We start from the raw sequence: 12299 nt of genomic DNA, 5'->3' as shown, positions 1-12299 counted from the left end.
ATCCACTGGATTAAGACAGCAGGCGATCGTTTCCTGAGAGGAGCAGCCAATTACACGACCGGATGGAAAGCAACATGATCTGGTGTGAATGTGTGTGTCTCTGCCAGTGTGTACATGAGCATAAGGTGGGCATACACATTTGGTGGAAGGGGGGATTAAAATGAAACTGTCACGAGCACAAGAAGGTTAAATTGCTCAGAGATTTGGTCTGAAACTGTAACAGCTCTGTGAAAATCTACTAACCTGCATAAATATGTCCGCTTACTCACAGCGACTTGTACAGGGTTAGAGGCCAAAGTAAACAAGGGAACCGAGTCATTGTTCTACTGTGTGTACATTCACACACACTATGCAGGGACATTATAGGTGAGGGTTTATTTAACCAGCAAAACAATAGGGCAAAGACAGTGCGCCTGGCAGTGGCGCAAATATTCCAGTATAAATAGCTCAGTCAGCAAGCACAGGCTGTGGCTTCATTAAGCACCAGCCACGTGTGACAGCTTTACAGAGAGGCAGAGCACCTGGGCAGCTGATGAGATACAGACACAGCAGGACAGACAGACTGACAGCTGAGAACATTTTTCTCAGTCCTGTTCAAGTCAACACAGCGGATACACAGTGAGGTGCTGCAGTATCTAAACCAGGCATCTGTAACAGAAACTGTCTTTCGACTACGGTCTGTCACGCTGTCCTGTTTTGCAGACAATGTTTAACTGCCCTATTGAAAGTCAAGGAGTGGAAGCCTTAGATTCCTCTTATAAGCCAACAAAACTATTCCTAAGAGTCAATACAACACTGGCAGAGAAAGTAAATACAACATAGTCCTGTGTATTTATTGCAGAGAATAGAAAGGTGTTTGGACGGGAAAAAACCAAGCAGAGAGAGCGGAAACTGTTTGTTTTTTGTGTTATGCTAAACGTGAACAAAATCCAAACACCACACAAGTGTTCATGCAGTCAATGTGCCACATTACACCAGTTTGTGAGAAATACACTTAACTCCTATACTCACAATCGCACATTTGGCGATTGCATCGAACCTAGATTTGAGCTAAATCATCCGCAAAGGGTTACTTAACACAGATGTGTGACACATTCTCTCCACTGTTAAAGAAGGAGGACAGATACATAACTGTTGGTCTGCATCATTAGACGGTAAATCCTTATGTTTTTGATACAATCATTCCCGACAATTTGCGATTAATTTTATACCGAGGTTAAATCTGTCTTCAAAGCAAATTCAAGCTGCATCATAAAACTGGAGCACTGTTAAACCCTTTACAGCACTGTTTCCTGTAGAATGGAATTGAAATCACATATTTTTCTCTGTAGGAACATATAATCCTGCCTTCAAGGTTCATAATGAGCTCATAAATGTATTTCAAAATCTTTGCCTCGAGTGTGCCACAGTCTCCAGCTCTGTGCAGCATCAAAAGCAAACCCTTAGACATCCTGACCTGAAAAAAGAAATGGCCTCAGAGGAGGAGGTACATCTTCTCTCATGTCCTTAAGGACAGGAGACGCAGGAACGGCCACATAATAACATCAGTCAGGGATTCTCTGCCTACCTCCGTGATCCTCAAAGTACTCCTGCTCAAGGTTCGATTCCATCTGCTTCTGTCTCCTCCTTTCCTCTTTCATCTCCTTCTCCTGCAGCTTACGAGCTATGGCCTACAAACAAACAAAGCCACAGTAAACAAGGGGTCCCAAGTAAATATGAAAAATCCTTGTTTGGGCTGAGATGTAACAAATATGTCACTTTGTTTTGGGTAGTAGTTTTTGACATCAGAGTAGCTTCAAGTATATCAGATGACAGTGGTGAGATGACAGAACTGCGAAGCAATGGGAACCACAACTCCTTAAACTTAAAAGGGAAAGCAATACTTTTTGAAAGATTAACTGAAAATCTACAAAGATTTTGAAAATAAAGGTAACGTTTTTGGATATGTCTCTTGTACATGTTGTACTGTAATTCCATCTTAGTCCAACCACCTTCCCCATCCCCCTGCACGCTGATGGGCTGATTCACCTGAAGCATCTCGGTGCATATACTTCATTGAATCGCTGCCCTTTATGTAGGACACAACCATTGTGATTAACCTTTGAGAAAAAATACAGGTCAGATCCCTGTGGCCGTCATTCCTTTATTACACTGGGGAGACGTGACGATTCAGTTGAATGACCCACCCAGTACAGTACATCTATACTCAGAGTAATGACAGACGGGTGGAGTAGATGTTCCCTACATTGTGCCGTAGTGTGCAAAGATGTCAGTGTGTGTGTGCGTTTCTTACCGCATCCTTCTCTTCCTGCTTTAGCTGCTGCTCGGCCTGTCGCACCAGTTCTTCCTGAATCTCCTGGGCGATCTCATTGTCTTGACGCTCTCTGAGGTTACCAAGGGTTCATGTGTGTGTGGGGAGGGGTATGGAGAACAAAGAAAACATAAAGTTAACCTTTTAATAGCTTTGGGGTCATGGCGTTATTAATGTTTAATGTAAAATGTTTCTTGACGATGGCCATGAACCACTGTTTTTACATGCTTTTCATTCATGTAAAGCATCTTATAAACAATAAAAATGTTTGTCAGTTCCCTGTATCTCTTCTTTCTTCTAAGCACTTCCTGCTGATTCATCTGTTGGCTTTCTTCTGATTTTCTATAATCCCTCTCAGACATTACATACATTTTCCACCTCGTCATGAGGATTAAATTAAAATTCACTGCATTTATAAATAGGGCTGTTTTATTCCTCTAAAATATAAAGATTTCCTGCTGTTCTGTTTCATAAACACATTAAACTGAACATCTTCCGGTGTTTGACAAACTAAACAAGACATTTTATAGCAAACAACCAATTAATAAATAAAAAAGATGTCAGATTAATTGAAAATTATTCATTTGCAGCCCTTTTTTAAAACATTGTAGAAAATTAAAACACGTCATCAATGTCAAAAAATAATAATACATCTAAATGCAAAGTGAACCAAAGGCACACAACAGTTAATAATCAGAGAGCAGTGATCAGCAGAGACGTTATCTAACATGTGAGAGGTAGCATGTTTGCTTCAGGCAGGAGTATGTGCTCACTTTGGCTCACTCATCTTTCACAGACGTGATTTTGACAACACCATCTGCCCCGAGGGCTGGCAAGCAAAGATCATTTTTCAGTTTGAGTTCTGAGACAAACATAAGTGTAATGCTTTCCAGTAGCGCCCTAATATGCCTTCATCAGAACGTACTAAGAAACAAGAGATGCTGCATTCCCCTGTGTGTGTGTGTGTGTGTGTGTGTGTGTGTGTGTGTGTGTGTGTGTGTGTGTGTGTGTGTGTGTGTGTGTGTGTGTGTGTGCGCTCAGCCACATGTCAGAGTGTGTGAATATAAAGTGGCATTGGTAAGTGCAGGGTGGATGACAGTGTGAGCTCCCAGCGTGATGAGCAGCATTGACTTGCCTGCATCGATGCTGGAGCATCTGGCCTCTCCCCGGGGGGAGAGTATGTCTGTGTGTGTGTGTGCTTGTGTAGGTTTGTGAAGCAGGGCTCGCTCTAAGCTGTGAGTCAGCATTTTCATTTTAATAAAGATTGCATGGACTAACTCCAGAGTGGGCTTGATTGCAGCTCCTGATCTGGACCAAAAACAAGAGGCAACAGAACACTTCCCTGTGTGAGTGAGCTGTCAGTCAACTGTGTGGGAGCTGCAGAGCTTTGGACATGCAGCTACTGTAGAGCTTACAGACCCCGTAGGAAATATCATTATACTTCAGGGCTATGAAGATGCAACACAGAGACCACAGAAACTGAGATCTGTTTTGGCTGCTTGTTTTACTACACGTTTGTGAAAACAACATATCAAGAGACATTCTTGAGGATTATCTTTGTTTCAGATAAGATAGACACTATATTGTGTGATCTAACAACCAGAACTAATCAATCAATAATGTTGAGTCAAGTACAATGTATATGTACTGAATGTATGACTCAGTAACACAGAATGTAGAAAAATCTTCATTTCTGACAAAGTCAAACCTTGTATTGTATTTCACTGTACTCAGTTTCCCACATAATTCTATTTTGTGTAAATACTGTCTTTATTTTTCATCTCTTACAAGTCATAAAATAGCTTTTATAGTTACTTTTTTTTGTTGCTACGTATTATTCTTTCTGTGTCTCTGTATGTACCCAAGCATATTCTTCGTATGTGTAAACCTACTTGGTAATAAACCAAATTCTGATTCTTTGTATCTTTGCTCTCGAGCACAAACTAAATGAAAGAGCATGAACGCGCTGGTAATAAATGCAAGCCGTGACCTACTAATTTACGACGATAAAAGGGTCAACCCTCCACTGAAGGATAAATCAGTTTGGAGCTATCTGTGGTGGGAGTGATGGATCCCCTCGCTGCTGAAGCATAAATCTGTCGCTATAGGGGAATGGGAGTAATTACACTAGATTACACTAATCTGAAACAGATGCCATCAACAGCAATACTGCACACAGCTACTATTGCAAAGTATTCTGAACAACTCTTGGTATCAAATATGTTACTAAAGAAAAATGTATCTTTTTACCACGTATTTTCATGAGTTGCCTACTCCACTTTTGTGTGTATAGATTCATTGTCAATTTCCTCCATTAACTTGTGCTTTGATATAAAATATGAGAGTCGCAACCTATAATGTGTGTGTGTGTGAGAGAGAGAAACACCTACATTTCAACATGCTGCTTCAGGATCTGGCCCTTGGCCCTCAGATCCTCCTCCTCCTGCAGCTTCTTGGCTACAAGCAGGTCCTTCTGCACCAGACGGCTCTTATTGACGTTGGACGCCAAGTGGCTCTCAACTGTTGGACACAAACACATAAGCACTTCTCTTAAAATGTGTGTACACAGAGCAGAGAGGGCCTGTGGCTGGTGATGAGGAACTAGAGAAGTGATGAGCAGCAGAGCATCAAGGAGTTTATTTACAGATTCACACGTTCTTAACGTTTCCTCTCTGGGGAGCAGCAGTGTTGTTAAGATGGACTGAAGAGAACAAGATGAACATCGAGGACACAGGTGCTCCAGTCTCTGGTGATAAACAGAGAGCGCTCTTAGTCACTGAGAAATGACTGTTCGCGACTGAGGTGCTGTTCCAAGGTTGTGTGATGGCTAGTTGTGGGCCATAACAGATGATAAATCCTGCCTGCTGACGCACTCTGGGTACTTTGTTAGCAAGGAGGGCATCACTCACTTGCTCAGCTCTGTTTCACCTGGCTATCGATCTGGTCACAGCTTTCATGTGAAAAGGACCAAATTACGTTTGGCAATTTACCCGTGAGAGGCTCCATAAAGTTCATGCTTTGTGACTGGTGGGATTGAAAGAGGAAGCTGCGAGTCACAGCTGGGGAGACTTGATAAAAAGTCAAGGGGCTGACATTGATTTTTTTTTTGGATGACGCTGATCAATTGTTAAAGTTTATGGCACCTTACAAAAAAATATCTGAGGGGAAAGAACTGATGTCATAACTCAAGCTAAGGCTATCATTTATCCATCGCTACATCTAACAAAAGGAAAATTGATTCATCTTTCAAGGCAGCAAAACAAACACGGCCAGACACTGTGACATTCGTTCATTCAACAAAACGCAACCTTGAAAGGCTCTCGCGTCATTCAGAACAGGGCAGTTGGGGTGAGAGTGTCTGAACCTTAGACATATCAGTGAAAAGCAGTAATACAGAAAAACACATTCCAGAAACAACTTTAACAGCTTTAACTCCTTGTTAACTTAAAGTCAATGTGTTCAAGAAAAATCTGTTGGGGACGGCCATCAGTTGATAGGATCCAGGAAAAAATTACACTGCATATTCAGAAGTCAGGCAGCATTCACCTCAGTAACCTCCAAGGTCAAAGGTGAAAGCAGATCAGTTAGTGTGGCAACAAACTGAGCAGAGGGGGATTATCCTTCTTCATGGATCACTAAAGCTTTAAAAAGGGTCAATGACAACACAAAGGCCAGCCAAAACAAAATGAATCTAAGCTAAAAAAACCTAACCTGCAGTTAGGGCAAGGCTAGGTGACATTTGTTCTTCTTACTTAAAGAGTTGTTGCATAATTTACCCATTTATGGTGAGTAATGTATTGAAATAACCAAGTAAAGATTGGTAAGTGTTTATGAAACAACAGGCTTCAAGTTCCCCCCCCCAAAAAAAATGTGAATAGAATTTAACTAATTTCCTTCACACCCTAAAAGCAGAATCATTTTTCTGTTAGTTCCTGTCAAGGTGGAGGATATGAGTAGTTTCTGTGGCCATCACAGCCATCTGCACATCCATTTGTGTCTGATCAAAGGAAGCCCCTGTTATGCATGTCCTTTCAACCCGCCTCGACCGCATAACCTACAGACAAGGGCCAGCAGCTCCACACAGAATAACTTAACCGGAAACACTTAAGCCAAAAAAGCTTTTGATGCGAGAAAAAGAAGTTATAATCACATTGAGATTTTCAGCAATTCCTAATAATACACTTACTGAAAATCAGCAGCGAGGGAACAAACCCTCTCAAGTGAGTCCCTAAAGTGCCTTTTCAAATCATGTGAAAAACATGCCGGCTAATTACAAACATATGAGCTCACATAAAAAGCACCAGCTAGTCTAATAAGGCATGCAGGGACACACACTGGCACCACAACTCATAGCATGTTCCCCCCAAAAAAACCTGGCTAAGCTTCTCTGTGCCACAGCTGCATCACACACAAATTAATGAAATCCAAACTAATCGCATGCAGCAGTCCACTGCCACGGCCCTGATACAGTATTGTTGTTGCACCCTGCACCATTCACACCGTTAACTGCGATGATGAAGCAGGGTTTATGTCGGCTTAATCAGACTGCAGCCACTGATGCTGCAGATGGGAGACAATTCCAGATTTTTCCATAAATGAAAAAAAGGGAGCTTTGTGGACTGCATTCATTTTTTCTACAGCAACGCTCTGAAAACATCTTTCATAGCTGGTTCTCTTGCAACGTAAGCATTGAGTGACCTACAAGTAGAATGCAGCAGGTCAGCGGTGATGTCAGGGGTTTGATGCAGAAAACATGTACCAAGTGTTTAAACCGACAGGAAATGGACTTCCAATACCTGTATGAATATTTATTTCCTTTCTTAATAAGGTAGTCAGACTGTTTTCTGAATGGGACCACAGATCAGTGAGATTTAAAGCAGATGTCCCCTGTTTGAATTACCCATCTTTTAAAAAGGGGAAAGATGAACAGGGCTGGGAAGATGACATAAAAAAAAAACATGGCTAATTTGTAGTTTCTTACTTTCTTGCTCCTGGAGGTTGTAGGCCAGGCAGTGGTCCTCCAGTACAGCAAAGTCTCGACACACTGAAAAGGAAATATATTGAAATGGAAAAAGAACAAAGACAAGGTTTAAAATGAGTCTCATGCATGTTTATTCAGACTCAAAGCTATGAAGCTGGTACAAGGAAAGCTCGAGGCAGTTGAGATGTTAGATTTTAATCTGACATTCAGTTTCAGGTGTTCTACATGACTACACAGTACACAGATAAGCACGGAGAGCCACACAATTAAATCTGTCTCACAACCAATACAGGAGGTCATGTTTCATGATATACATAAGCAACGCGTCTGTTTTTCAATCAATGCAGTTTAAGAGATATTACATGTATGGATTTATTTTATGCTCACCACGAGTCCACATGATTTATGGATGTGCCTTTTAAACTGTGTGACTATTAGATTACATTGAAACAAAATACCTTTATTTAACACTTTCTTCATCACACTTTGAGACTATATTTTTCAAAGATTAAAAACTGGAACAAACTGTTTCTCTCAGTCTGTTAAAAAAAAAAGTTTGGCCATTTGGCAAGTGGTGTGTGGTTAGGTTATTTCTGTGTGCGAAACTTTGAATGAGAAACAACTATTCACCCTCAGACTGTAAAAGCCTAAATAAGGGCTGATTTTGTGGTGAGTTTTGGGCTACATCTTATTCAAAGTTATTCAAGAGGTGCAAAGGGATGCAATTAGTCAGAAGTATGCTTACCACTGACAAGCTTTCGGGTAAATTCCCTAAACTGGTGGACAGTTCTCGAGAAATACTGCGATACTACGTGTCCATCCGTCAGAGATTCAGTTATATATATATTTTTGAAAATGGTTTATCCTAAATGCTGATTTAATTACATAATGTTAATCAGCCACAAATATATGTTACCGTGACTCCGTTTTAACTTTAAATCTTACAGACAGCATACTACCAGTGACTCACACTTACTGAAGCTGAGTTTTTGAAAACAGAATATCATTTTTATCTGGCCTATTGTCTTTTCAGTTGCACGCTCGAGGACTCAAACTGATCACATATGACTAATATCCTGAACTTGACACAAAAAAACACTAAATTATAGCAGACTTTCCATCCACGATTTTCCAATATTAAGGCTACCGAGGGCAATCAGTCATTATGAAAACAATTGTGAAAATGTTTAGAGGAGGGGGGTTTCCTTATAAAAACCCAATAAAAAAAAAAAGCATCACATCCATCGGAACTGTTCTGAATGAAGAAGCCTTTCATTTTGTATGGCTCCACCAGTCTTTTGAATACTGGCTGTTTCCAGTGTAGGAAACAGTAAAAGCTAAAGGGATATTCAAGACCTTTCTCAAAGCCTTAGCTAATTATGGATGTGGACCCTATAGCATAGGACATATGTCTTTAAAAGCATCTGCTTGTAGAGATCTTCAGTGCATGCATTTAACTACACTGTGGTTACCATATACACCTTAAAATAGTACGGGAAGAAACGTTTCTTCAGCTGCAAAAATTGTGTAAACATCACTGCATCAAATATAGAAGAACAAAAAGAGGTCATGATTTCATCTCACAAGCAGCCACGCACCGCTCTGCTGTTGGCAGAGGCTTCTGTTCAGCGAAGACCAAACTAAAGAATACTTTACTTACTCTTAAGTATTTCTTTAACCTACTCTATTTGTTATAGGATGAGAATTAATACACGACATATATTCAGTCAAGCCTTTATGCGACACTAATCTTGTATTTCCAGCTCTGCTTTTTCTCAGCTTTCATTACAGAGAAAACCCACGCTCAGTAACCCCAGGCTGCCAGGCTCACAGCCCATCATCTGCTCTCACAAAGATGACCTCATCCATATAAAAAATTAATAACTGGCAACAGTCTATGAGTATGTGTTAGCTTGCGTTAAAGCCAAGCACAAAATCGTCTGGGATTCAAACTAAACCCTGATGAGTGGTCCAGATTGTCCAGTTTAATATGATGGGAGGTGACTGGGTCGATGGCTGGGTTTAAGCAGATGCTGCCAAGAGGAGGGCGAGACCTCCACAAAGCCCCAACCAGTACAGGATTTGAACAACACAGACTATTTTCAACCATATGCTTAATAGTCTTAGCCAAGGAACCTTGATTGAGATTGATTCTGCTGGATATATCAGCGTGAACACTAGTTGATTTTACTTCTCTAACAATGTTTGTGTCAGATGCTTCAAAAGCTTATGTACGTTAAATGCAGTATTTGACTTGATGTTATTTTCAAAAGCAACAAGTGACAAACGGATTACAGCGCCAATCATTTGATCAATTTGTGCATTGTGGAGGCAGGATGATTCTCAGTTTGAAGTATAAAGAACCACTTTATGTGCAGAGGGAAATGGCAAAATACAACCTCAGTAAATCTGTGAGTTATGGCACAACTAGACAGCTCACAATATTTACTTGATTCCTCACACATGGTGGATGAAATTTGAAACTTTTCCAGCAGCTTTCTGAGTCTTTGCCTCTGCAGACTAATCAAGCAGTGGCAATGCACGTTCCTTCTCTCTGACCAGAATAACAAGCATCCTGCTGAGCAGCTGCTTCACACCAACAGGACGGGTCCTTCCGACAAACACAGCTTCAGATCCAAATCCTGCCTCAGTGTGAAAGATCCACTCTCCAGCTTCACATCACTTACAGAGGCAGACAAGAAAGGGGGGCCTGGTGTTGGTTATGTCTTCCTTGTGACAAAGTCTTCATGATAAAATGTCAAAGCAGCGACAGATTTTCAAGCCAAAAGCAAAACATAACAGTTAATGTCAGCAGTGGTGGAAATGTTCTAAGACCCTCAAGTACTGTACTTAAGTACACATTTGAGATAGCTGCATTTACTAGGACTTCATTTTTGATACTTCTACAACCCTACATCTGAGAAGCAAGAAAACTCAAGTTACTTACATATTAATGATTCAATACTCATGATAGATTAAGCTAACAAGTTATGCATAGCGAGTCATTTCACTGTTGGGTCTCCAAGTAGTTGATAGTTTTGTACAGTTACATTTTGAATTCAGGACTTTTACTTGTAACACAGGATCTCTACCATGTAGGCTACGAGTTCTTCCACCTTTGTTTGTCAGATACGAAATTCAAAATGAAGAGTGCACTGCTCATGCTGTTTTCATCATAAACAAATCATCTAGTCCTCCACATACCTTACAACACGAAACACCTCCATGGGATCAGTACTAAGCCACTTGGCTCAAACAATGCATTTACACACACAGGTTTCGTGACAGACGGTACACTGTAATGTCCACTTGCCCGCAAATCATTTGAGCATCATCCAAACCATTAATGTTATTTGGGATACAATATGCCCAACTGTTTTCTCCCTTCTTAAATAATGTCTAGTATTCTGGCCTAATAAGAAACGTATGTAGAATGGGATACAAAATCTGGCACGACATCTGTTCCCAGGCCGAGAAGTGTATACCACCTGACTCCAGAATTAACAGCCTTAGCAGCAAATGGCAAGATGTGCTAGCAACCATCACAATCACAACACCAAACATATACACCTGTGTTCACTCGGTTAGCCTAGCTAGTATCACCTAGCTAGTGATGTGATGCTAAACAGCTAGCTTACTGCACACGAATATATTATAGACGTTACCCTCTTTCACTCCAGGTAGTTTATTCTTGTCGATGCTAATGTCAGTTTCAGCCATGTTGTCACCGATAATAAGTCACAAAAAACGATGACGTTGAATTACACTTCCGCGTTTCACCGAAGGTTAACCGCGGGCTGATTGATCGCCTTTACTCATAAACCCGATTGATGGTTCAGGTGCTGGACGGCCCTTTTGATTAGTTTCGGTGGCCACCCTCCTTTCGATACGTCGCTGCTGTAATTGCCTAGCAGCTACTAACGTGTTGTAGGGTTTTCAACAAGGGTCCCTCCCTCCCTTAACCCTCACATGACCAGCTAGCCAAGTCACAGCGACACGGCACACCACTTCCGCTTAGAACATTTCAAAATAAAACATGTGGATTTTTTTGTAGATTTTATTTTATTAGAAACATGCCTCTATGGAAGTAACCAAACCTCCTATCAAACAGAAACCGTTGAAGTTTATCTTTAGAAGTTCTAACTACACTTTATTATAAAAGTATGTTTGTATAAGTAGGCTATAGTACATAAAAAAACATTTTTTCATCACATTTAAAGTTGTAGTAGAGAAGGAGAATAAATAGTTGTTAGCATTAAAAGTGAATTAATTGCTTTTACTTCAACTCAGTTGAGAGAGTAGTAGTTATTTATTTTCATAATGTCATACATTCATAATCTTTTTCCAGAGTATTATGATTAATTATATCCAAGACTAAAATATATATATTGCTTTGAAAAATGTAGATTATATACTTTTTCCTGTAAGGTAAATAATACTCCAAAATAGAAACACCATATAAGAATTCTTGCTGAAAACAATTCCTGATTCATTTTGGTATTTATTTTTCAGGGCATCTGCTAGGGCTTAAAGGGTTATATCTTCCATAACCTGGCTTAAATTACTGATAGTTAAGTGAATGAAAAAAACACAAAAAACCATACTGGATATCACTTTTTAAAATCACAACATTCAGCTTATATGCCTCAACAGGACAGTGTGGGTATGAATGAGTGACAGTTACTGAATCACTGCACACATTTCACAAACAGTGCAATTTGAAACCTCATACTGTAGGTGCCTTTATTTTTTTACATATTATTTTTATCTGCGACATTATGTCAGAAAGATTCATCCACAATAAATATTCAAAGATCATACAATGGCTAAAATACCCTTTATTATCACAAAACTAATCTTTTAGTAAAAAGGATAATGAGCAGTTATGAGCAGTCATGCTTTCAACATGCTTGCAACATCTATGCTCTTGTTATGAAGACTGAATTATCATACTTCCGGTACAACTCTAGCTACTGCTGGTAAGTTTGACGCAGCTCCCGCCTCCAG

At 40.2% G+C, this 12299-nt stretch overlaps 1 protein-coding gene across 1 annotated transcript in view; it reads right to left on the bottom strand.

Moving 5' to 3' along the window:
• The window catches only part of ccdc50a (coiled-coil domain containing 50a), a 31095-nt gene extending 19861 nt beyond the window's left edge, over positions 1-11234 (bottom strand). The window contains 5 exon segments of the mRNA XM_063891639.1: positions 1568-1670; positions 2294-2384; positions 4702-4831; positions 7293-7355; positions 10958-11234. Of these exon segments, the coding sequence (XP_063747709.1) occupies positions 1568-1670; positions 2294-2384; positions 4702-4831; positions 7293-7355; positions 10958-11012 (442 nt within the window). The 5' untranslated portion in view covers positions 11013-11234.
• Positions 11235-12299: the final 1065 nt, after the last annotated feature.

Source organism: Eleginops maclovinus, chromosome 9, assembly GCF_036324505.1.
Source record: "Eleginops maclovinus isolate JMC-PN-2008 ecotype Puerto Natales chromosome 9, JC_Emac_rtc_rv5, whole genome shotgun sequence".
In the NCBI taxonomy this organism is placed as follows: domain Eukaryota; kingdom Metazoa; phylum Chordata; class Actinopteri; order Perciformes; family Eleginopidae; genus Eleginops; species Eleginops maclovinus.
Note: the sequence above shows the minus strand (reverse complement) of the source record. Positions and strands in the feature narration are given on the sequence as shown.